The sequence below is a fragment of the Actinia tenebrosa genome, unplaced genomic scaffold (genome assembly GCF_029948245.1).
Source record: "Actinia tenebrosa isolate PJP-AT-01 unplaced genomic scaffold, QUT_ActTen_1.0 PGA_scaffold9__36_contigs__length_13948895, whole genome shotgun sequence".
NCBI lineage: Eukaryota > Metazoa > Cnidaria > Anthozoa > Actiniaria > Actiniidae > Actinia > Actinia tenebrosa.
Genome location: NW_028292586.1, coordinates 1,096,821 through 1,123,525, shown reverse-complemented (window position 1 = coordinate 1,123,525; position 26,705 = coordinate 1,096,821). Strand labels below are relative to the sequence as shown.

The 26,705-nt window shown below is 39.4% G+C and overlaps 3 protein-coding genes across 3 annotated transcripts; all 3 read left to right on the top strand.

The window, feature by feature from the left end:
- The first annotated feature begins 273 nt into the window (after positions 1-273).
- On the top strand, positions 274-25,864 carry LOC116294419 (uncharacterized). The gene is made up of 8 exons (XM_089024965.1): positions 274-323; positions 416-4,252; positions 8,200-8,341; positions 8,917-9,063; positions 11,959-13,914; positions 21,959-23,797; positions 23,948-24,378; positions 24,424-25,864. Exons 1-8 carry the CDS (start codon positions 274-276, stop codon positions 25,862-25,864), a joined length of 9,843 nt encoding a protein of 3,280 aa, XP_088881091.1.
- On the top strand, positions 6,832-8,126 carry LOC148904451 (uncharacterized). The gene has a single exon (XM_089024585.1). It carries the CDS (start codon positions 6,950-6,952, stop codon positions 7,829-7,831), a length of 882 nt encoding a protein of 293 aa, XP_088880711.1. The 5' UTR covers positions 6,832-6,949; the 3' UTR covers positions 7,832-8,126.
- LOC148904450 (uncharacterized) lies at positions 16,832-18,126 on the top strand. The gene has a single exon (XM_089024586.1). The coding sequence runs from the start codon at positions 16,950-16,952 to the stop codon at positions 17,829-17,831; it is 882 nt and encodes a 293-aa protein (XP_088880712.1). The 5' UTR covers positions 16,832-16,949; the 3' UTR covers positions 17,832-18,126.
- Positions 25,865-26,705: the final 841 nt, after the last annotated feature.

Genomic DNA, 26,705 nt, shown 5'->3' with positions numbered 1-26,705 from the left:
GGAGATTACGACCCGAAACTAGTAACAGTTGCAAAGAGGACATTAATTTAAAATATAACTTTGCATAGTCTTATTTTTAATAATTTCTCTCTCATTTTAGTTTTCAGTGCAAAGTTCGTCGCGAGAACAACAACTTTTGGTGCATGGCTTGGGGGAAATATTTACATATTTCATCGTTTAATAGACCATCCAGATCTCCTCATAGATTACGTTAAGTATATCTTTCCCGCCACTGGTATTTTGGTTTACAGTGTTGCGTTTGGATGCATCAAAATGACTTTCAAAGCCGAGACCTTAGACGCACTCGATGAGTTTTGGAGGAGGTATGTCCTTTGTTTGTCTTAGGTTTACGACTTTTTTACGTTCTTGCCATGACTGATCAATTATGCTTACATTGAACTATCCTTTATCACAGGTACGAAACTGGTCAACTGAAAGATGATTTTGAGAAAATATTGATAACAGAAGAATTGAAGAATCTAGCGAATGGTGAGCGTGTCGAGCTGAGTGTAGATATAAATAAAGAAAAAATCATGGAAATTCGTAATCTCCTAGTGGAAGAGGAAGCCAGTAAAACATCATTGAAGTCTTTTTGTGTGCTACCTCCCAAACCATCGCATCAAATCATTAACAGGTTAGATGAAGTAGAAGGATTGTTAGAGGAGATAGAACTCAAAAAAACTGATGAGATCACAATTGCATATCTATCTGGAAAACCTGGCTGTGGGAAAAGTGAAATGGCAAGGCAAGTTGGAGAAAAATTCTACACCAGTATTGAAGACCAAACAGAAGTAAAGTTCGTGTTCACCTTCAATGCATCGAGCATTGAAACTCTGATCCATTCATATATTGAATTTACAAGAATATTAGGATGTCCAAAACAATCAATAGCAATGGTCGTAACAGCAAAAGATGCGTGTCTGGAAAAGAAGATAATGCAGTTAAGAGGTCTTGCATCACCCAAACTGGAGAAGTATTCTTCGTGGATGATGATTGTCGATAACGTGACAGACCTGGAGCTGGTTTCCACATATTTTCCTCGCAAGAATGAGAATACGAGTGGGAATGGTTATGTTCTTGTGACGACTCAATATAGTCGAGAAATGGCACTTGATTCGAATTGCACTTTCTTTTTGTCAATTAACACTGGCATGAAGATCATTGATGCAATAAAAACACTTAAAGAGATATCTACGCTTTCTAAAGAACAAGAGGAAATATCTGAAGTGGCCAAAGCGCTTAACTTTCAACCATTGTCTCTTGCCTGCGCTGCAATTTACATGCGAAATGCCTTCAGAACAAAAGAATCTCCCATAACTTGGACAACGTTTCTCGAGGAGCATACGAAGGCAGCTACAGGAACTGATGTTAAGACCGGCGTAACTTACCCAGAATCTATGAGGGCAGCCGTTATGATGGCTTTAGAAAAAGAAATCGGCGATAGTATCTTGATGCACGCGTTCCAGTTCTTGTCAGTAATGGCTCCGGAGCCTATTTCCCTTGAGTACGTCGTTCAGTATGTGAAAGCTTGTAAACCTGATACTAATGATCAAGTAGTGGCTGCCATGGTGCGTTCTTCTTCCCTCGTGCGCATTCCTGCAGACGGTTCAACAGTAAGTGTACATCAAGTCATTCATGACTGTCTACAAACAGTTATGTCACAACACAAAGAAATTAATATTGAGTTGCTAGAGTTGCTGAAAATGTTGAAGGCCTTTCCACTGCTTAGATCTTACAACACTGAAGACATCGAACACATTTTTACAACAAGTTCACTTTTGATTCATTTCTTGACATTTATAAGAAGACTGGAGCATTTAGTTGAAAGATCTTTGAGTAGTGAAATCTTATTAAAAATACCTTCGGAGGACAAGGACACAGCTAACTCCTTATTCCTAGTCAGTGACATTATTTACACTTATGGTCACTATATTGCCTCTGAAATATGCAAAGAGATATCTGAAACTATCCAGGAAGGCATGTCGGATGAAAATGATCCACGTCTAGCTGAGACCATGAAAAAACTCGGTCTCATCAACCTTAAGACGAAAAAACATCAACAAGGCGAGAAGTATTTGGAAAAGGCATTGGCTATCCAAGAAAAAGCATATGGTCATGATGATTCACATTTAGCTACTAAGCTAAATGAACTGGGAGTCAGTCACCGTGATCTAGGACGGCATCAAGAAGCCATGAAATGTTTCGAGAGAGCATTGGCTATACAAGAGAAGGCGTATGGTCACGATGATCCACGTTTAGCTACTACGCTAAATGAAATGGGAGTCAGTCACGGTGTTCAACATCAGCATCAAGAAGCCATGAAGTGTTTTGAAAGAGCATTGGCTATACAAGAGAAGGCGTATGGTCACGATGATCCACGTTTAGCTACTACGCTAAATGGACTGGGAGTCAGTCACCGTGTTCAAAATCAGCATCAAGAAGCCATGAGGTGTTTCGAGAGAGCATTGGCTATCCAAGAGAAGGCGTATGGTCACGATGATCCACGTTTAGCTACTACACTGAATGAAATGGGATTCTGTCACCGTGATCAAAATCGGCATCAAGAAGCCATGAAGTGTTTCGAGAGAGCATTGGCTATCCAAGAGAAGGCGTATGTTCACGATGATCCATGTTTATTTACTACGCTGAATGGACTGGGATTCTGTCACCGTGATCTAGGACAGCATCAAAAAGCTATGAAATGTTTCGAGAGAGCATTGGCTATCCAAGAGAAGGCGTATGTTCACCATGATCCACGTTTAGCTACTACGCTGAATGGACTGGGATTCTGTCACCGTGATCAAAATCGGCATGAAGAAGCCATGAAGTGTTTTGAGAGAGCATTGGCTATCCAAGAGAAGGCGTATGGTCACGATGATCCACGTTTAGCTACTACACTGAATGAAATGGGATTTTGTCACCTTGGCCTAGGACAGCATCAAGAAGCCATGAAGTGTTTCGAGAGAGCATTGGCTATCCAAGAGAAGGCGTGTGGTCACGATGATCCACGTTTAGCTACTACGCTAAATGGACTGGGATTCTGTCACCTTGTTCAAAATCAGCATCAAGAAGCCATGAAGTGTTTTGAAAGAGCATTGGCTATACAAGAGAAGGCGTATGGTCACGATGATCCACGTTTAGCTACTACGCTAAATGGACTGGGAGTCAGTCACCGTGTTCAAAATCAGCATCAAGAAGCTATGAAGTGTTTCGAGAGAGCATTGGCTATCCAAGAGAAGGCGTATGTTCACGATGATCCACGTTTAGCTACTACGCTGAATGAAATGGGATTCTGTCACCGTGATCAAAATCAGCATCAAGAAGCCATGAAGTGTTTCGAGAGAGCATTGGCTATCCAAGAGAAGGCGTATGGTCACGATGATCCACGTTTAGCTACTACGCTGAATGAAATGGGATTCTGTCACCGTGATCTAGGACAGCATCAAGAAGCTATGAAATGTTTCGAGAGAGCATTGGCTATCCAAGAGAAGGCGTATGTTCACGATGATCCATGTTTATTTACTACGCTGAATGGACTGGGATTCTGTCACCGTGATCAAAATCGGCATCAAGAAGCCATGAAGTGTTTCGAGAGAGCATTGGCTATACAAGAGAAGGCGTATGTTCACGATGATCCACGTTTAGCTACTACGCTGAATGAAATGGGATTCTGTCACCTTGGCCTAGGACAGCATCAAGAAGCCACGAAGTGTTTCGAGAGAGCATTGGCTATACAAGAGAAGGCGTATGTTCACGATGATCCATGTTTGGCTACTACGCTAAATGGACTGGGAGTCTGTCACCTTGTTCAAAATCAGCATAAAGAAGCCATGAAGTGTTTTGAAAGAGCATTGGCTATACAAGAGAAGGCGTATGGTCACGATGATCCAAGTTTAGCTACTACGCTGAATGAAATGGGATTCTGTCACCGTGATCAAAATCAGCATCAAGAAACCATGAAGTGTTTCGAGAGAGCATTGGCTATCCAAGAGAGGACGTATGGTCACGATGATCCACTTTTAGCTACTACGATAATAAATGGACTGGGATTCTGTCACCGTGATCAAAATCAGCATCAAGAAGCCATGAAGTGTTTCGAGAGAACATTGGCTATCCAAAAGAAGGCGTATGGTCACGATGATCCACGTTTAGCTACTACGCTGAATGAAATGGGATTCTGTCACCGTCTTCAAAATCAGCATCAAGAAGCCATGAAGTGTTTCGAGAGAGCATTGGCTATCCAAGAGAAGGCGTATGGTCACGATGATCAGGCCTACCCCGGGTCATTAAGTCGCCTTAAATCGCCTTAAGGTGGCTCGACCCCCTCACGCTTGACCGCTACCTTCCACTTTTGGAACGCTAGTGCATAAACGTCTTTTATCCGATTGCAAATCTTTTTTGCACATAAGTCACATAAAGATTGAATTAATGTTTGATGCAGTTTTTTATGAGATCGGACGTCATAACACGTGATTATGATGAAATATTTGATTTCGTTTAGAAAATAATTTTAGCCTTGCAGAGCGTTCAACACTAAAATGCTTCGTACCACATAATTATATATTAGATGCCTCCATTTGTGGGGATTTTTGAAAAAATCTATCTAGCTAATTATGAGATATTTGAGATTATTGAAATATAGTGCATAATCTACTTCAAAACTAAACAATGGATTTCATACGGCCGAAATTAATATTTCAGAGCTATATATTCACAAAAGTCATTGCTCATTTAGTTTTACTCTGTATCTAGTTTTAAAAGGAACATTTTGAAGTTAATCGACTTATGCGATTTTGTGAAAACGTATAGTGCAGAAGACGGGGTAAACATTTGATGCGCACTTTTCATCGCAGTTTTCTAGTCAATCTTACTAGATCTTCCATTATTCTAAAATTCGCTGATCATTTCTCTCAAAATTACGTCAGGATACAAATTTGAGCTTAAACTCATATTACACAAAATTGCAAGACTATTGAACTCATTTAAAGCGATCTAAAGCGAACGAGAAATACAGAAAACATTGATCGTTTCCCAACGATTTGATGCTCTGGGAATTCTATTGTTTGCTAATGATCATAACATCAAATTCTTTCGCACCATGCACGGTCTCATCTTGCTTTCCGATTTACTCCCGAAGTTTGGTAACAAACAGTTTTTTTTTTTTTATTCAAACGTGGGACGTTTGTCATGATGTACTTTGCCAGTGTGAGTGAATAGAATCGGCGAACATGCCTCAAATTAAAACTTCAAGAAAGAAGCGAGCAAGACTTTTGAGTTTAAATAAAGAACCATACTTCGGGAGTAAATCGGAAAGCAGCCAAGCGAGATGAGACCGTACCTTAAATCGCCTTAAATTGCCTTAAATCCCCTAAAGTCGCCTTAAAATGCCTTAAGTTTGATCTTTTCAGACTTATTTTTTGCATTTTTGTTTTCATTACTTCTATCATTCATGCATTCATGCATTATTTGACAACCATTACCGGAATGCTTTGCAAATTCCCTCATGAGAAAAATAAGAAAATTGATGAAATGAACAAAACAAAGGAATTCTGGTAGCAGAGGTTCATGACACCACAATGCAAATGTCCTAGCTATTATAGCAGAGCACTCATAGTCATATAAATAATCAAAAACTGGCATAAACTCGACATATAATATTATGTAAATATTTAAGACATGTCACTTAGAGTACAAACACTATAAGTGTGTAACATAAATACCACTAAATACTAAATTATGCTAATCCTATTGTTTTCTATTGTTTAATTAACTATATTTACTACTGAGTAGCTATTACCACTGACCTGTTTCAATATTATATTGTAAATAACTTTGAAAAATTATGGTAATAAAGCTAAATCATCATCATCATAATCATCATCAAGTGTTGCACACTTTTAGTGTTTGTACTCTATACTCATTTCATGACAAACTGATATATACTCATAATATGAAAATAATCAGATATAATATGTAAATAATATTAAGACATATGCTATATATGAGCAGCCAGAATACCTCACCGATATAAGCTGCTATACTAAGTTTTATTTATCTCTGTTGGGTCATTTGATGTTAGATAATTTTTAAATAATGGATAATGTTTTGAAATTCTATAAGTCTTAATGTATTTTGAAGTCAGTCTTGCTAAAATATGTGGTTTTTGGTAAATAAGAATATTTGATTTTCCAACCAATACTTTTTTGACTGAGATTACTGAGGTTCTTAGAAAGTTTTTATCGCAGACCACGTCATCACTACTCCAAAATTATACAAACTATATAAAGCACTGATTCCTCTTTACGTGCATTTGATTTAAACTTATATTTTTTGCAACTCATCTTTGAATTTGGCTCAGAAAATTTAGCTAAGTAAGCATATGTATATGAATAATGCTGGAACTTTTTAAAGGCCTAGAAATACACATACACTTGTATACCTAGACACATTTGACTTTATTAATGAAAGCTTTTACTATGTTTGATAAATAAGACGTACTTTACAGGCAGATCGAGAACATTCTAGAACATTATCTACTCACTTGCGAGCTAACGCCATGCAGCCATAGGAATTAAAGTCCCTTCATTCCAATCACTTTCACATTCGCATGCAGCTCACCCTAGTTTATAGCTAGTCATCTCCTCCATTTTAGTGGTGTTATTACACTATTGTAATGCGCTGTGAAATTCAAAGAAAACAAACCATCCGAAAAGCCATTCACAAAACAGTATAACATTCGCCATTTGGAAATATTTTGGCACGCAAGGAACTGTGGTTGTAATTACAACTTCTTGCCCCAGATTCTACCTCGCATTTGCATACAATCAGAGATCACGTGAGATAGCAAGTCACGAGACCATGAGCTCAGTGCGAGTTTTGACCTTCGAGAGTTCAGTCGTTCATTTTCAAGCTAGAATACCTTTCCCTCAAGTTTCACAATCTGTGCAAAATGTCTTTGGAAAACCTAGACGATGAAAAAGTGGGAAATTCCGAGAAAGCTGTAAAAACAAGTTCAACCGTCCAAGATGGCGCCTCGCTAATGGCGCAAGGATCAAGTTCCATGCCTGATATGGCCCTACTTACCAATGCGATTCTGGAATTAACCAGAAAACTATCTGATGTGGACTCGCCTCTGGCCAGAAAGGAGTCTGGCAGTGGGAAACGACCTGTAAGTGAGGTCAGGAGGGATGAAGACTTAATTCCCGCCAAAATTCCCAAGAGGGACAACAACAAACCCTCCACATCACAAGGCCAAGAAACGCACTCCGTGAGTGCCGGGGCCGCCGTTGATGATCTTTATGACTCTGTTTTAAATCAGAGTTCAGGCCAAGATGAAAATGGCAATGAAGTCGCTCGTAGCGATGAAACCGAGGATGAAATCCTTTCAGATCTCGTCAAAGAATACGAGTCTGATGACATTGTAGGCGAAAAGCTCAAAAGTGAACAGCTTGCTAAATTTGTCAACAAGATGTTCCGCTGTAAGCTGGCCGACAAAACTTTAACGGAACGCTTAGAGCGCCAAGAGAGGCCAGCCAACTGTGAAGCAGCCAAAACCCTGGAATTTGGCGAAAACTCAGATGCCACGAAGAAACGAGACCTCCAGTTTTTCAAGATACAGCAATCTCTCATTAAAGGGATTTTACCTGTTCTGCGCATGACAGATAAGCTTCTCAGTGCAAAAACCTTGGACTCTGCTGAGTGCCAGGATTTGAAAAAACATGGCCTGGAAGCACCCTGTAGACCACGAAATCTGGTGTCACGTTGGGGTATTTATTCGAAAGCAATGATCATCCCTCGCGATCCAAAATTGTTTTACCCTCCTAATATATAATTGACTGGCATCCCTTCTAAATTTGCTTCAAGTAACCTAAGTAAACCGGCCAATTTTCGTGCTTTCTTCCGCTCTGCGACAATCTGTGCATCATTCAGTCACCTCATTATATATATCAATTCTCTCATGTTGTGAAACCAACAGAAGAAGTGGTATTAACAAACGATGTCTTATTTCCTTTCTTTGTTAGTATCACTAACATAGGCTTGGCCATGTCACTGCCTTTTGACCGCGCTATGCCATTTTATTGTAATCTATTTTCACCATTTTATCGTAAATTATTGCTAAAAAGCCTTTTTAGGAGCATTCAATAAAGTATGTATGTATTCCATGTATGTATGTATGTCTTTTTTTCTCTTTATCTTGAGAATATTTTCAGACCTCAAGTTCTGCGTGTTTTATTGTATCATAGGAGGTGGAAGCCCACGTAAACGAACAGCTAAGTCAGCACCGGGTCAATCTAAAACGCATATGCCAAGCGTTAAAACCGCCCCGGAACCAAAAGAAGAGGTATAGGTCTAGAAGGGTAGTCATTGAAGGAGGGGAATGTGGTAAATACTTAAGAAGCCAAGTCGGCACTAACTCATTCCAAGACGCATATGTCTCGCTTGGCCCCTCATGATGCCTATGAAAAACCCGGGCTAATTGTCCGTCCCCACCCATCCTCCTTTGCCCAACGTTATTACCCTTCTCCCCTGAATTCTTCACGCTAACATCCATCTTTTCGTCTTCTTTGTTGTGAAGCACTTTTAACAAGAGCCCCAGGGCCCAGTTGCATAAAGCTCTCTTAAGATGAAAAAGCTTAAAAACACTCGTAAGTATTGTCTTAGTCCTATGGCCTATTGTTTTGGAACAATACTTACGGATGCTCTTATCTTAATAGAGCTTTATGCAACCGGGCCCAGACTCGGAAGATTGGGCTAGCCTACCACTCCCTGTGTTATTAATGTTAAATAAATTATAGTTTTCCTTATCCACATTCCCTTTCCTCCAGTTCTAGTTCATTTTCTCTGGGTTTCCTTGTATACTGATGTACAAGGAATATTTTATTATGAATCATGATCGCTGTTTGTTTTTGTACTTAGATGTCAAACACTAGTATTCATTCTGCAATACAAAGCACTCGTAAGTCATCAGTCTTACGAGCAGCATCGGCCCTAGGAATCATAAATGAAAGACCCAAGTCCATAGTTTATAGCCCTAAACGAGCTTGGGTACCACAGCCAAACACGGTAAGACTTCAATCCCCTTCAATATTGATGCAATATTTTGTTATATAATAATCAGGGGCGGATCAGGGGGTGCGCACCCCTCCCTGGTTCCACTTTGTGCCCCTACTTCGAAGATAACCAAAACTGTTTTTTCCCTTTGATTCTAAGGGGTGCACCCCTCAGAGGGTTAACATTGTGTGCGGCACCCCTCCCTGAACCAAATCCCGGATCCTCCCCTGATAATACTAATAAGGGCAAATAATTCCTTTTAAACTAGTTTCTCAATAATTTTCTCTGCCTTGTTTTTCCTACCAGGAGGAATTACTTCGTGCTAAAGAAATCCAAAGAGTTCGTTTTGGCACAGACATCGACTTCCCAGATTATAAACCACCGTTCCGGAAACACATCATTACCAAGTCAGAGATTGTTGCAGCCGAGGATAATTAGATAGAGAGTTACATTGATGAAATCTCACTTGTAAAAAATATGCCAAGGATGATAGCGTTCGGCACACAGACTATTTCCCATTACTCATCCATCTACATCTGAGGAAGGTTCTAGGGATCATCGCTTACGGGTCCTCTCAAATACTAGTGAATGAGAGGTTAAGTAAGGCGGTCCCGCGATTGTAAAATTCGGTGTGGATATAGGAGCAAAGCCAGCAACACTTAAATACTATATATAATTTTATTATTATGATTATTTCTTTATATTGATTCAATACCCGAGACATTATTTTTCATTGGAAAAATATTATTTCTAACTTTTTATCTCGATGACTTTCGTTTTGCATTGGAGCATTTTAAGAATCGAAGGCTATAGCTAAAGCACTTTAACTTTCTCCAAAAACCAAAGTTTTCTTCGAAGAATTTTTAGCTAACTGCGCTCAGCTGCACTCTAGTATATAGAAAAATATTAGTAATATGAATAGATTTCTAAGAAGCATTTCATTTTATTAACGAAAGTTGATTTATTTATACTTATAATTTATATCATATCTATAAAATGATTCATTTTGTCAAGCTTGGAATCAAACGTCGAAGCAAGTCAATATTTTATTAAATATTCTTTCAATTTAAAACTTTCTAGTTTTATTTATTTTATTTTTATTTGCTTTCTTTTCTTTTTGTTTCTTTTCTTTTAGTTTTATTTACTTTCCAGTATTATTATTATTTTTTTTTTTTGTAAATCATAATTATACGCATGCGTATTACGCTCAAAGCTAGACGCGGGTGCGTTTTTCCCCCCGCCAAAATGTCAGTATAAAGAGAAGTTCTTCGAGACTAGAACCCGGTAGAAGAAATTAAAACTAGACAAACTGCTAGAAGGATTAAAAGAGCTGTGGAATTTTTTGACTTGAATATCAAGAAAAATGCCGCTACGATGCTGCCAAGATATGTGTTTACAAGTGCAAATAATTTCCTCCTTAATTTCGAGGTTTCAAAGTTTTGCGAGGAGTTTTTTCAAAGCTTTGTCGTAAGTAGGTCTCCTGGAAGTTCTTTTTACCACTTTATAGAAAATTTTTATATAGGTCTTCTGGAATATCAAATGCTCAAATCTTTTGACATATAAATATCAATCTTTTTTTTTAAAAAAACTCCTTTTGTTGGCGTAGTTTTTTTTTTTTCAAAACATGCATTTTTATGAGCGCTAGGGCACTAAAAATCATGTGTAGACATACCTCGTGAGACTCTTTGGGGTGCTTTTGTATGTTTTTTGTTTTTCGTTTTGTTTGTTTGATGTTGTTTTTGTGTTTATTAAATGTATGATTTAGTCAAACTCAACGGTGCAGCCGGCCGGGAGTGAACCGCGTCGAAAAACCTAAACCACGAACGCCGGAATCCGAAAATGGAAAATTCTCGCTACCTATGTGATGCAGTCGTGAGTATAAACACAAATGATAGGCGCTTTCTCTGCGTGACGTGCATCTCTTCTCCACGCCCATATAAAAGGTCTTGGTTCTTTGCATGAGTGGTTAACGTCTTGTGATCGCTTGTTTGTGTCTATTCGATGGCTTCTATCAAGTTTGATTACAAGTGAGAAAGAAAAAAAAAACACATCAAATCACGTTTTAAGGTAAGAAATACTGTAAACTAAAGCAGCCTTTTCATTTATAGTTATAGGCAACTAAACTACGGTACACATATGTAACTTTGTGCTTGACTTTGTGTTTGACATATAGAGTGACCACAGTAAATCCGTGAAACTTTAGTAATACTAAATAGCACAATTTCATGCAATTTTCCATTTTTTCTATTGTTTAACTAGCACTATTTTGTACTAATTAGTAATTAGTGTTTCACGGATTTACTGTGGTCGCTCTATAACATAACTTTGTGCTCGACTATACTTAGCGTTCGGCTTGACTTCCGTGTACAATACAAAGTCGCTTGAGACGAAATGTCAAATGTCCTGTGACAAAATAGCGAGGAAATTGATCAAAAAGACAAACTCACTTTGTAATATGGCCCTAAATCACTTTGACTTTTGATCTCTTGACATTTTTGACTTTGACTTTTTTATGTCCGCTCTCGGCCACCGCATAAGAGTGATATGAAAAATATCGAGTACATTTCGATCAGTTTAATATATACCTTCATAGTCTACTGATTACAAGATATTCAAATCAATCATTAATCAGAATTTAAAGTTATAGATAACTTCGTCATAGGATATAAAATATCACATAATTTTCAGGTCTTCGCTACCATTCTAACTTAATTATTGCCTAGTTTTTATAGAAATACTACTACTAGAAAATCAAGTTCGCTTCATGGTCTAGCTAGCTTGCCGGATTCAGTTTCTCACCGAGAAGAATGCATTCTAATTATGTTTATTATATATAGACCTTCGCATGAAATGGCATTTTGTCACCTTGGCCTAGGACAGCATCAGGAAGCCATGTAGTGTTTCGAGAGAGCATTGGCTATCCAAGAGAAGGCGTATGGTCACGATGATCCACGTTTAGCTACTACGCTGAATGAAATGGGATTCTGTCACCGTGATCACAATCAGCATCAAGAAGCCATGAGATGTTTCGAGAGAGCATTGGCTATCCAAGAGAAGGCGTATGATCACGATGATCCACTTTTAGCTACTACGCTGAATGAAATGGGATTCTATCACGGCCTTCAAAATCAGCATCAAGAAGCAATGAGGTGTTTTGAAAGAGCATTGCCTATCCAAGAGAAGGCGTATGGTCACGATGATCCACGTTTAGCTACTACGTTAAATGGACTGGGAGTCAGTCACCGTGTTCAAAATCAGCATCAAGAAGCCATGAAGTGTTTTGAAAGAGCATTGGCTATCCAAGAGAAGGCGTATGGTCACGATGATCCACGTTTAGCTACTACGCTGAATGGACTGGGATTCTGTCACCGTGTTCAAAATCAGCATCAAGAAGCCATGAGATGTTTCGAGAGAGCATTGGCTATCCAAGAGAAGGCGTATGGTCACGATGATCCACGTTTAGCTACTACGCTAAATGAAATGGGAGTCAGTCACCGTGTTCAAAATCAGCATCAAGAAGCCATGAGATGTTTCGAAAGAGCATTGGCTATCCAAGAGAAGGCGTATGGTCACGATGATCCACGTTTAGCTACTACGCTAAATGGACTGGGAGTCAGTCACCGTGTTCAAAATCAGCATCAAGAAGCCATGAAGTGTTTTGAAAGAGCATTGGCTATCCAAGAGAAGGAGTATGGTCACGATGATCCACGTTTAGCTACTACGCTAAATGAAATGGGAGTCAGTCACGGTGTTCAAAATCAGCATCAAGAAGCCATGAAGTGTTTTGAAAGAGCATTGGCTATCCAAGAGAAGGCGTATGGTCACGATGATCCACGTTTAGCTACTACGTTAAATGGACTGAGAGTCAGTCACGGTGTTCAAAATCAGCATCAAGAAGCCATGAAGTGTTTCGAGAGAGCATTGGCTATCCAAGAGAAGGCGAATGGTCACGATGATCCACGTTTAGCTACTACGCTAAATGAAATGGGATTTTGTCACCGTGATCAAAATCAGCATCAAGAAGCCATGAGATGTTTCGAAAGAGCATTGGCTATACAAGAGAAGACGTATGGTCACGATGATCCACGTTTAGCTACTACGCTAAATGAAATGGGAGTCAGTCACCGTGTTCAAAATCAGCATCAAGAAGCCATGAAGTGTTTTGAGAGAGCATTGGCTATCCAAGAGAAGGCGTATGGTCACGATGATCCACGTTTAGCTACTACGCTAAATGAAATGAGAGTCAGTCACGGTGTTCAAAATCAGCATCAAGAAGCCATGAAGTGTTTTGAAAGAGCATTGGCTATCCAAGAGAAGGCGTATGGTCACGATGATCCACGTTTAGCTACTACGTTAAATGGACTAAGAGTCAGTCACGGTGTTCAAAATCAGCATCAAGAAGCCATGAGGTGTTTCGAGAGAGCATTGGCTATCCAAGAGAAGGCGTATGGTCACGATGATCCACGTTTAGCTACTACGCTAAATGAAATGGGATTCTGTCACCGTGTTCAAAATCAGCATCAAGAAGCCATGAAGTGTTTTGAAAGAGCATTGGCTATCCAAGAGAAGGCGTATGGTCACGATGATCCACGTTTAGCTACTACGCTAAATGAAATGGGATTCTGTCACCGTGATCAAAATCAGCATCAAGAAGCCATGAGATGTTTCGAGAGAGCATTGGCTATACAAGAGAAGGCGTATGGTCACGATGATCCACGTTTAGCTACTACGCTAAATGAAATGGGAGTCAGTCACCGTGTTCAAAATCAGCATCAAGAAGCCATGAAGTGTTTTGAGAGAGCATTGGCTATCCAAGAGAAGGAGTATGGTCACGATGATCCACGTTTAGCTACTACGCTAAATTGACTGGGAGTCAGTCACCGTGTTCAAAATCAGCATCAAGAAGCCATGAAGTGTTTTGGAGGAGCATTGGATATCCTAGAGAAGGAGTATGGTCACGATGATCCACGTTTAGCTACTACACTAAATGAAATGGGAGTCAGTCACGGTGTTCAAAATCAGCATCAAGAAGCCATGAAGTTTTTTGGAAGAGCATTGGCTATTCACGAGAAGGCGTATGGTCACGATGATCCACGTTTAGCTAGTATGATGAATGGACTGGGAGTCAGTCACCGTGTTCAAAATCAGCATCAAGAAGCCATGAAGTGTTTTGAAAGAGCATTGGCTATCCAAGAGAAGGCGTATGGTCACGATGATCAGGCCTACCCCGGGTCATTAAGTCGCCTTAAATCGCCTTAAGGTGGCTCGACCCCCTCACGCTTGACCGCTACCTTCCACTTTTGGAACGCTAGTGCATAAACGTCTTTTATCCGATTGCAAATCTTTTTTGCACATAAGTCACATAAAGATTGAATTAATGTTTGATGCAGTTTTTTATGAGATCGGACGTCATAACACGTGATTATGATGAAATATTTGATTTCGTTTAGAAAATAATTTTAGCCTTGCAGAGCGTTCAACACTAAAATGCTTCGTACCACATAATTATATATTAGATGCCTCCATTTGTGGGGATTTTTGAAAAAATCTATCTAGCTAATTATGAGATATTTGAGATTATTGAAATATAGTGCATAATCTACTTCAAAACTAAACAATGGATTTCATACGGCCGAAATTAATATTTCAGAGCTATATATTCACAAAAGTCATTGCTCATTTAGTTTTACTCTGTATCTAGTTTTAAAAGGAACATTTTGAAGTTAATCGACTTATGCGATTTTGTGAAAACGTATAGTGCAGAAGACGGGGTAAACATTTGATGCGCACTTTTCATCGCAGTTTTCTAGTCAATCTTACTAGATCTTCCATTATTCTAAAATTCGCTGATCATTTCTCTCAAAATTACGTCAGGATACAAATTTGAGCTTAAACTCATATTACACAAAATTGCAAGACTATTGAACTCATTTAAAGCGATCTAAAGCGAACGAGAAATACAGAAAACATTGATCGTTTCCCAACGATTTGATGCTCTGGGAATTCTATTGTTTGCTAATGATCATAACATCAAATTCTTTCGCACCATGCACGGTCTCATCTTGCTTTCCGATTTACTCCCGAAGTTTGGTAACAAACAGTTTTTTTTTTTTTATTCAAACGTGGGACGTTTGTCATGATGTACTTTGCCAGTGTGAGTGAATAGAATCGGCGAACATGCCTCAAATTAAAACTTCAAGAAAGAAGCGAGCAAGACTTTTGAGTTTAAATAAAGAACCATACTTCGGGAGTAAATCGGAAAGCAGCCAAGCGAGATGAGACCGTACCTTAAATCGCCTTAAATTGCCTTAAATCCCCTAAAGTCGCCTTAAAATGCCTTAAGTTTGATCTTTTCAGACTTATTTTTTGCATTTTTGTTTTCATTACTTCTATCATTCATGCATTCATGCATTATTTGACAACCATTACCGGAATGCTTTGCAAATTCCCTCATGAGAAAAATAAGAAAATTGATGAAATGAACAAAACAAAGGAATTCTGGTAGCAGAGGTTCATGACACCACAATGCAAATGTCCTAGCTATTATAGCAGAGCACTCATAGTCATATAAATAATCAAAAACTGGCATAAACTCGACATATAATATTATGTAAATATTTAAGACATGTCACTTAGAGTACAAACACTATAAGTGTGTAACATAAATACCACTAAATACTAAATTATGCTAATCCTATTGTTTTCTATTGTTTAATTAACTATATTTACTACTGAGTAGCTATTACCACTGACCTGTTTCAATATTATATTGTAAATAACTTTGAAAAATTATGGTAATAAAGCTAAATCATCATCATCATAATCATCATCAAGTGTTGCACACTTTTAGTGTTTGTACTCTATACTCATTTCATGACAAACTGATATATACTCATAATATGAAAATAATCAGATATAATATGTAAATAATATTAAGACATATGCTATATATGAGCAGCCAGAATACCTCACCGATATAAGCTGCTATACTAAGTTTTATTTATCTCTGTTGGGTCATTTGATGTTAGATAATTTTTAAATAATGGATAATGTTTTGAAATTCTATAAGTCTTAATGTATTTTGAAGTCAGTCTTGCTAAAATATGTGGTTTTTGGTAAATAAGAATATTTGATTTTCCAACCAATACTTTTTTGACTGAGATTACTGAGGTTCTTAGAAAGTTTTTATCGCAGACCACGTCATCACTACTCCAAAATTATACAAACTATATAAAGCACTGATTCCTCTTTACGTGCATTTGATTTAAACTTATATTTTTTGCAACTCATCTTTGAATTTGGCTCAGAAAATTTAGCTAAGTAAGCATATGTATATGAATAATGCTGGAACTTTTTAAAGGCCTAGAAATACACATACACTTGTATACCTAGACACATTTGACTTTATTAATGAAAGCTTTTACTATGTTTGATAAATAAGACGTACTTTACAGGCAGATCGAGAACATTCTAGAACATTATCTACTCACTTGCGAGCTAACGCCATGCAGCCATAGGAATTAAAGTCCCTTCATTCCAATCACTTTCACATTCGCATGCAGCTCACCCTAGTTTATAGCTAGTCATCTCCTCCATTTTAGTGGTGTTATTACACTATTGTAATGCGCTGTGAAATTCAAAGAAAACAAACCATCCGAAAAGCCATTCACAAAACAGTATAACATTCGCCATTTGGAAATATTTTGGCACGCAAGGAACTGTGGTTGTAATTACAACTTCTTGCCCCAGATTCTACCTCGCATTTGCATACAATCAGAGATCACGTGAGATAGCAAGTCACGAGACCATGAGCTCAGTGCGAGTTTTGACCTTCGAGAGTTCAGTCGTTCATTTTCAAGCTAGAATACCTTTCCCTCAAGTTTCACAATCTGTGCAAAATGTCTTTGGAAAACCTAGACGATGAAAAAGTGGGAAATTCCGAGAAAGCTGTAAAAACAAGTTCAACCGTCCAAGATGGCGCCTCGCTAATGGCGCAAGGATCAAGTTCCATGCCTGATATGGCCCTACTTACCAATGCGATTCTGGAATTAACCAGAAAACTATCTGATGTGGACTCGCCTCTGGCCAGAAAGGAGTCTGGCAGTGGGAAACGACCTGTAAGTGAGGTCAGGAGGGATGAAGACTTAATTCCCGCCAAAATTCCCAAGAGGGACAACAACAAACCCTCCACATCACAAGGCCAAGAAACGCACTCCGTGAGTGCCGGGGCCGCCGTTGATGATCTTTATGACTCTGTTTTAAATCAGAGTTCAGGCCAAGATGAAAATGGCAATGAAGTCGCTCGTAGCGATGAAACCGAGGATGAAATCCTTTCAGATCTCGTCAAAGAATACGAGTCTGATGACATTGTAGGCGAAAAGCTCAAAAGTGAACAGCTTGCTAAATTTGTCAACAAGATGTTCCGCTGTAAGCTGGCCGACAAAACTTTAACGGAACGCTTAGAGCGCCAAGAGAGGCCAGCCAACTGTGAAGCAGCCAAAACCCTGGAATTTGGCGAAAACTCAGATGCCACGAAGAAACGAGACCTCCAGTTTTTCAAGATACAGCAATCTCTCATTAAAGGGATTTTACCTGTTCTGCGCATGACAGATAAGCTTCTCAGTGCAAAAACCTTGGACTCTGCTGAGTGCCAGGATTTGAAAAAACATGGCCTGGAAGCACCCTGTAGACCACGAAATCTGGTGTCACGTTGGGGTATTTATTCGAAAGCAATGATCATCCCTCGCGATCCAAAATTGTTTTACCCTCCTAATATATAATTGACTGGCATCCCTTCTAAATTTGCTTCAAGTAACCTAAGTAAACCGGCCAATTTTCGTGCTTTCTTCCGCTCTGCGACAATCTGTGCATCATTCAGTCACCTCATTATATATATCAATTCTCTCATGTTGTGAAACCAACAGAAGAAGTGGTATTAACAAACGATGTCTTATTTCCTTTCTTTGTTAGTATCACTAACATAGGCTTGGCCATGTCACTGCCTTTTGACCGCGCTATGCCATTTTATTGTAATCTATTTTCACCATTTTATCGTAAATTATTGCTAAAAAGCCTTTTTAGGAGCATTCAATAAAGTATGTATGTATTCCATGTATGTATGTATGTCTTTTTTTCTCTTTATCTTGAGAATATTTTCAGACCTCAAGTTCTGCGTGTTTTATTGTATCATAGGAGGTGGAAGCCCACGTAAACGAACAGCTAAGTCAGCACCGGGTCAATCTAAAACGCATATGCCAAGCGTTAAAAACCGCCCCGGAACCAAAAGAAGAGGTATAGGTCTAGAAGGGTAGTCATTGAAGGAGGGGAATGTGGTAAATACTTAAGAAGCCAAGTCGGCACTAACTCATTCCAAGACGCATATGTCTCGCTTGGCCCCTCATGATGCCTATGAAAAACCCGGGCTAATTGTCCGTCCCCACCCATCCTCCTTTGCCCAACGTTATTACCCTTCTCCCCTGAATTCTTCACGCTAACATCCATCTTTTCGTCTTCTTTGTTGTGAAGCACTTTTAACAAGAGCCCCAGGGCCCAGTTGCATAAAGCTCTCTTAAGATGAAAAAGCTTAAAAACACTCGTAAGTATTGTCTTAGTCCTATGGCCTATTGTTTTGGAACAATACTTACGGATGCTCTTATCTTAATAGAGCTTTATGCAACCGGGCCCAGACTCGGAAGATTGGGCTAGCCTACCACTCCCTGTGTTATTAATGTTAAATAAATTATAGTTTTCCTTATCCACATTCCCTTTCCTCCAGTTCTAGTTCATTTTCTCTGGGTTTCCTTGTATACTGATGTACAAGGAATATTTTATTATGAATCATGATCGCTGTTTGTTTTTGTACTTAGATGTCAAACACTAGTATTCATTCTGCAATACAAAGCACTCGTAAGTCATCAGTCTTACGAGCAGCATCGGCCCTAGGAATCATAAATGAAAGACCCAAGTCCATAGTTTATAGCCCTAAACGAGCTTGGGTACCACAGCCAAACACGGTAAGACTTCAATCCCCTTCAATATTGATGCAATATTTTGTTATATAATAATCAGGGGCGGATCAGGGGGTGCGCACCCCTCCCTGGTTCCACTTTGTGCCCCTACTTCGAAGATAACCAAAACTGTTTTTTCCCTTTGATTCTAAGGGGTGCACCCCTCAGAGGGTTAACATTGTGTGCGGCACCCCTCCCTGAACCAAATCCCGGATCCTCCCCTGATAATACTAATAAGGGCAAATAATTCCTTTTAAACTAGTTTCTCAATAATTTTCTCTGCCTTGTTTTTCCTACCAGGAGGAATTACTTCGTGCTAAAGAAATCCAAAGAGTTCGTTTTGGCACAGACATCGACTTCCCAGATTATAAACCACCGTTCCGGAAACACATCATTACCAAGTCAGAGATTGTTGCAGCCGAGGATAATTAGATAGAGAGTTACATTGATGAAATCTCACTTGTAAAAAATATGCCAAGGATGATAGCGTTCGGCACACAGACTATTTCCCATTACTCATCCATCTACATCTGAGGAAGGTTCTAGGGATCATCGCTTACGGGTCCTCTCAAATACTAGTGAATGAGAGGTTAAGTAAGGCGGTCCCGCGATTGTAAAATTCGGTGTGGATATAGGAGCAAAGCCAGCAACACTTAAATACTATATATAATTTTATTATTATGATTATTTCTTTATATTGATTCAATACCCGAGACATTATTTTTCATTGGAAAAATATTATTTCTAACTTTTTATCTCGATGACTTTCGTTTTGCATTGGAGCATTTTAAGAATCGAAGGCTATAGCTAAAGCACTTTAACTTTCTCCAAAAACCAAAGTTTTCTTCGAAGAATTTTTAGCTAACTGCGCTCAGCTGCACTCTAGTATATAGAAAAATATTAGTAATATGAATAGATTTCTAAGAAGCATTTCATTTTATTAACGAAAGTTGATTTATTTATACTTATAATTTATATCATATCTATAAAATGATTCATTTTGTCAAGCTTGGAATCAAACGTCGAAGCAAGTCAATATTTTATTAAATATTCTTTCAATTTAAAACTTTCTAGTTTTATTTATTTTATTTTTATTTGCTTTCTTTTCTTTTTGTTTCTTTTCTTTTAGTTTTATTTACTTTCCAGTATTATTATTATTTTTTTTTTTGTAAATCATAATTATACGCATGCGTATTACGCTCAAAGCTAGACGCGGGTGCGTTTTTCCCCCCGCCAAAATGTCAGTATAAAGAGAAGTTCTTCGAGACTAGAACCCGGTAGAAGAAATTAAAACTAGACAAACTGCTAGAAGGATTAAAAGAGCTGTGGAATTTTTTGACTTGAATATCAAGAAAAATGCCGCTACGATGCTGCCAAGATATGTGTTTACAAGTGCAAATAATTTCCTCCTTAATTTCGAGGTTTCAAAGTTTTGCGAGGAGTTTTTTCAAAGCTTTGTCGTAAGTAGGTCTCCTGGAAGTTCTTTTTACCACTTTATAGAAAATTTTTATATAGGTCTTCTGGAATATCAAATGCTCAAATCTTTTGACATATAAATATCAATCTTTTTTTTTAAAAAAACTCCTTTTGTTGGCGTAGTTTTTTTTTTTTCAAAACATGCATTTTTATGAGCGCTAGGGCACTAAAAATCATGTGTAGACATACCTCGTGAGACTCTTTGGGGTGCTTTTGTATGTTTTTTGTTTTTCGTTTTGTTTGTTTGATGTTGTTTTTGTGTTTATTAAATGTATGATTTAGTCAAACTCAACGGTGCAGCCGGCCGGGAGTGAACCGCGTCGAAAAACCTAAACCACGAACGCCGGAATCCGAAAATGGAAAATTCTCGCTACCTATGTGATGCAGTCGTGAGTATAAACACAAATGATAGGCGCTTTCTCTGCGTGACGTGCATCTCTTCTCCACGCCCATATAAAAGGTCTTGGTTCTTTGCATGAGTGGTTAACGTCTTGTGATCGCTTGTTTGTGTCTATTCGATGGCTTCTATCAAGTTTGATTACAAGTGAGAAAGAAAAAAAAAACACATCAAATCACGTTTTAAGGTAAGAAATACTGTAAACTAAAGCAGCCTTTTCATTTATAGTTATAGGCAACTAAACTACGGTACACATATGTAACTTTGTGCTTGACTTTGTGTTTGACATATAGAGTGACCACAGTAAATCCGTGAAACTTTAGTAATACTAAATAGCACAATTTCATGCAATTTTCCATTTTTTCTATTGTTTAACTAGCACTATTTTGTACTAATTAGTAATTAGTGTTTCACGGATTTACTGTGGTCGCTCTATAACATAACTTTGTGCTCGACTATACTTAGCGTTCGGCTTGACTTCCGTGTACAATACAAAGTCGCTTGAGACGAAATGTCAAATGTCCTGTGACAAAATAGCGAGGAAATTGATCAAAAAGACAAACTCACTTTGTAATATGGCCCTAAATCACTTTGACTTTTGATCTCTTGACATTTTTGACTTTGACTTTTTTATGTCCGCTCTCGGCCACCGCATAAGAGTGATATGAAAAATATCGAGTACATTTCGATCAGTTTAATATATACCTTCATAGTCTACTGATTACAAGATATTCAAATCAATCATTAATCAGAATTTAAAGTTATAGATAACTTCGTCATAGGATATAAAATATCACATAATTTTCAGGTCTTCGCTACCATTCTAACTTAATTATTGCCTAGTTTTTATAGAAATACTACTACTAGAAAATCAAGTTCGCTTCATGGTCTAGCTAGCTTGCCGGATTCAGTTTCTCACCGAGAAGAATGCATTCTAATTATGTTTATTATATATAGACCTTCGCATGAAATGGCATTTTGTCACCTTGGCCTAGGACAGCATCAGGAAGCCATGTAGTGTTTCGAGAGAGCATTGGCTATCCAAGAGAAGGCGTATGGTCACGATGATCCACGTTTAGCTACTACGCTGAATGAAATGGGATTCTGTCACCGTGATCACAATCAGCATCAAGAAGCCATGAGATGTTTCGAGAGAGCATTGGCTATCCAAGAGAAGGCGTATGATCACGATGATCCACTTTTAGCTACTACGCTGAATGAAATGGGATTCTATCACGGCCTTCAAAATCAGCATCAAGAAGCAATGAGGTGTTTTGAAAGAGCATTGCCTATCCAAGAGAAGGCGTATGGTCACGATGATCCACGTTTAGCTACTACGTTAAATGGACTGGGAGTCAGTCACCGTGTTCAAAATCAGCATCAAGAAGCCATGAAGTGTTTTGAAAGAGCATTGGCTATCCAAGAGAAGGCGTATGGTCACGATGATCCACGTTTAGCTACTACGCTGAATGGACTGGGATTCTGTCACCGTGTTCAAAATCAGCATCAAGAAGCCATGAGATGTTTCGAGAGAGCATTGGCTATCCAAGAGAAGGCGTATGGTCACGATGATCCACGTTTAGCTACTACGCTAAATGAAATGGGAGTCAGTCACCGTGTTCAAAATCAGCATCAAGAAGCCATGAGATGTTTCGAAAGAGCATTGGCTATCCAAGAGAAGGCGTATGGTCACGATGATCCACGTTTAGCTACTACGCTAAATGGACTGGGAGTCAGTCACCGTGTTCAAAATCAGCATCAAGAAGCCATGAAGTGTTTTGAAAGAGCATTGGCTATCCAAGAGAAGGAGTATGGTCACGATGATCCACGTTTAGCTACTACGCTAAATGAAATGGGAGTCAGTCACGGTGTTCAAAATCAGCATCAAGAAGCCATGAAGTGTTTTGAAAGAGCATTGGCTATCCAAGAGAAGGCGTATGGTCACGATGATCCACGTTTAGCTACTACGTTAAATGGACTGAGAGTCAGTCACGGTGTTCAAAATCAGCATCAAGAAGCCATGAAGTGTTTCGAGAGAGCATTGGCTATCCAAGAGAAGGCGAATGGTCACGATGATCCACGTTTAGCTACTACGCTAAATGAAATGGGATTTTGTCACCGTGATCAAAATCAGCATCAAGAAGCCATGAGATGTTTCGAAAGAGCATTGGCTATACAAGAGAAGACGTATGGTCACGATGATCCACGTTTAGCTACTACGCTAAATGAAATGGGAGTCAGTCACCGTGTTCAAAATCAGCATCAAGAAGCCATGAAGTGTTTTGAGAGAGCATTGGCTATCCAAGAGAAGGCGTATGGTCACGATGATCCACGTTTAGCTACTACGCTAAATGAAATGAGAGTCAGTCACGGTGTTCAAAATCAGCATCAAGAAGCCATGAAGTGTTTTGAAAGAGCATTGGCTATCCAAGAGAAGGCGTATGGTCACGATGATCCACGTTTAGCTACTACGTTAAATGGACTAAGAGTCAGTCACGGTGTTCAAAATCAGCATCAAGAAGCCATGAGGTGTTTCGAGAGAGCATTGGCTATCCAAGAGAAGGCGTATGGTCACGATGATCCACGTTTAGCTACTACGCTAAATGAAATGGGATTCTGTCACCGTGTTCAAAATCAGCATCAAGAAGCCATGAAGTGTTTTGAAAGAGCATTGGCTATCCAAGAGAAGGAGTATGGTCACGATGATCCACGTTTAGCTACTACGCTAAATGAAATGGGATTCAGTCACCGTGATCAAAATCAGCATCAAGAAGCCATGAGATGTTTAGAAAGAGCATTGGCTATACAAGAGAAGGCGTATGGTCACGATGATCCACGTTTAGCTACTACGCTAAATGAAATGGGAGTCAGTCACCGTGTTCAAAATCAGCATCAAGAAGCCATGAAGTGTTTTGAGAGAGCATTGGCTATCCAAGAGAAGGAGTATGGTCACGATGATCCACGTTTAGCTACTACGCTAAATTGACTGGGAGTCAGTCACCGTGTTCAAAATCAGCATCAAGAAGCCATGAAGTGTTTTGGAGGAGCATTGGATATCCTAGAGAAGGAGTATGGTCACGATGATCCACGTTTAGCTACTACACTAAATGAAATGGGAGTCAGTCACGGTGTTCAAAATCAGCATCAAGAAGCCATGAAGTTTTTTGGAAGAGCATTGGCTATACAAGAGAAGGCGTATGGTCACGATGATCCACGTTTAGCTAGTATGATGAATGGACTGGGAGTCAGTCACCGTGTTCAAAATCAGCATCAAGAAGCCATGAAGTGTTTTGAAAGAGCATTGGCTATCCAAGAGAAGGCGTATGGTCACGATGATCCACGTTTAGCTACTACGTTAAATGAAATGGGATTCTGTCACCGTGATCAAAATCAGCATCAAGAAGCCATGAGAAGTTTCGAGAGAGCATTGGCTATACAAGAGAAGGCGTATGGTTACGATGATCCACGTTTAGCTACTACGCTAAATTGACTGGGAGTCAGTCACCGTGTTCAAAATCAGCATCAAGAAGCCATGAAGTGTTTTGGAAGAGCATTGGGTATCCAAGAGAAGGAGTATGGTCACGATGATCCACGTCTAGCTACCACGCTAAATAAAATGGGAGTCAGTCACCGTGTTCAAAATCAGCATCAAGAAGCCATGAAGTGTTTTGAAAGAGCATTGGCTATCCAAGAGAAGGCGTATGGTCACGATGATCCACGTTTAGCTACTACGCTAAATGAAATGGGAGTCAGGCACCGTGTTCAAAATCAGCATCAAGAAGCCATGAAGTGTTTTGAAAGAGCATTGGCTATCCAAGAGAAGGAGTATGGTCACGATGATCCACGTTTAGCTACTACGCTAAATGAAATGGGAGTCAGTCACGGTGTTCAAAATCAGCATCCAGAAGCCATGAAGTGTTTTGAAAGAGCATTGGCTATCCAAGAGAAGGCGTATGGTCACGATGATCCACGTTTAGCTACTACGCTAAATGGACTGGAAGTCAGTCACCGTGTTCAAAATCAGCATCAAGAAGCCATGAAGTGTTTTGAAAGAGCATTGGCTATCCAAGAGAAGGCGTATGGTCACGATGATCTACGTTTAGCTACTACGCTAAATGAAATTGGAGTCAGTCACCGTGTTCAAAATCAGCATCAAGAAGCCATGAAGTGTTTTGAAAGAGCATTGGCTATCCAAGAGAAGGAGTATGGTCACGATGATCCACGTTTAGCTACTACGCTAATTGGACTGGGAGTCAGTCACGGTGTTCAAAATCAGCATCAAGAAGCCATGAAGTGTTTTGAAAGAGCATTGGCTATACAAGAGAAGGCGTATGGTCACGATGATCCACGTTTAGCTACTACGCTAATTGGACTGGGAGTCAGTCACCGTGTTCAAAATCAGCATCAAGAAGCCATGAAGTGTTTTGGAAGAGCATTGGGTATCCTAGAGAAGGAGTATGGTCACGATGATCCACGTTTAGCTACTACGCTAAATGAAATGGGAGTCAGTCACCGTGTTCAAAATCGGCATCAAGAAGCCATGAAGTGTTTTGAAAGAGCATTGGCTATCCAAGAGAAGGAGTATGGTCACGATGATCCACGTTTAGCTACTACGCTAAATGAAATGGGAGTCCGGCACCGTGTTCAAAATCAGCATCAAGAAGCCATGAAGTGTTTTGAAAGAGCATTGGCTATCCAAGAGAAGGAGTATGGTCACGATGATCCACGTTTAGCTACTACACTAAATGAAATGGGAGTCAGTCACGGTGTTCAAAATCAGCATCAAGAAGCCATGAAGTGTTTTGAAAGAGCATTGGCTATTCATGAGAAGGCGTATGGTCACGATGATCCACGTTTAGCTAGTATGCTGAATGGACTGGGAGTCAGTCACCGGTGTTCAAAATCAGCATCAAGAAGCCATGAAGTGTTTTGAAAGAGCATTGGCTATCCAAGAGAAGGCGTATGGTCACGATGATCCACGTTTAGCTACTACGTTAAATGAAATGGGATTCTGTCACCGTGATCAAAATCAGCATCAAGAAGCCATGAGAAGTTTCGAGAGAGCATTGGCTATACAAGAGAAGGCGTATGCTCACGATGATCCACGTTTAGCTACTACGCTAAATTGACTGGGAGTCAGTCACCGTGTTCAAAATCAGCATCAAGAAGCCATGAAGTGTTTTGGAGGAGCATTGGGTATCCTAGAGAAGGAGTATGGTCACGATGATCCACGTCTAGCTACTACGCTAAATGAAATGGGAGTCAGTCACCGTGTTCAAAATCGGCATCAAGAAGCCATGAAGTGTTTTGAAAGAGCATTGGCTATCCAAGAGAAGGAGTATGGTCACGATGATCCACGTTTAGCTACTACGCTAAATGAAATGGGAGTCCGGCACCGTGTTCAAAATCAGCATCAAGAAGCCATGAAGTGTTTTGAAAGAGCATTGGCTATCCAAGAGAAGGAGTATGGTCACGATGATCCACGTTTAGCTACTACACTAAATGAAATGGGAGTCAGTCACGGTGTTCAAAATCAGCATCAAGAAGCCATGAAGTGTTTTGGAAGAGCATTGGCTATTCACGAGAAGGCGTATGGTCACGATGATCCACGTTTAGCTAGTATGCTGAATGGACTGGGAGTCAGTCACCGTGTTCAAAATCCGCATCAAGAAGCCATGAAGTGTTTTGAAAGAGCATTGGCTATCCAAGAGAAGGCGTATGGTCACGATGATCCACGTTTAGCTACTACGTTAAATGAAATGGGATTCTGTCAC

Bases quoted from the DNA above. Each gene is read 5' to 3' on its own strand.
- LOC116294419 (XM_089024965.1), top strand. From the start codon at position 274: ATGACTTTCAAAGCCGAGACCTTAGACGCACTCGATGAGTTTTGGAGG. The intron at 8,342-8,916 runs GTATAGGTCTAG...TTTTGTACTTAG, and splicing joins CCCCGGAACCAAAAGAAGAG to ATGTCAAACACTAGTATTCA. The intron at 9,064-11,958 runs GTAAGACTTCAA...TAGTGTTTCGAG, and splicing joins GGGTACCACAGCCAAACACG to AGAGCATTGGCTATCCAAGA.
- LOC148904451 (XM_089024585.1), top strand. From the start codon at position 6,950: ATGTCTTTGGAAAACCTAGACGATGAAAAAGTGGGAAATTCCGAGAAA.
- LOC148904450 (XM_089024586.1), top strand. From the start codon at position 16,950: ATGTCTTTGGAAAACCTAGACGATGAAAAAGTGGGAAATTCCGAGAAA.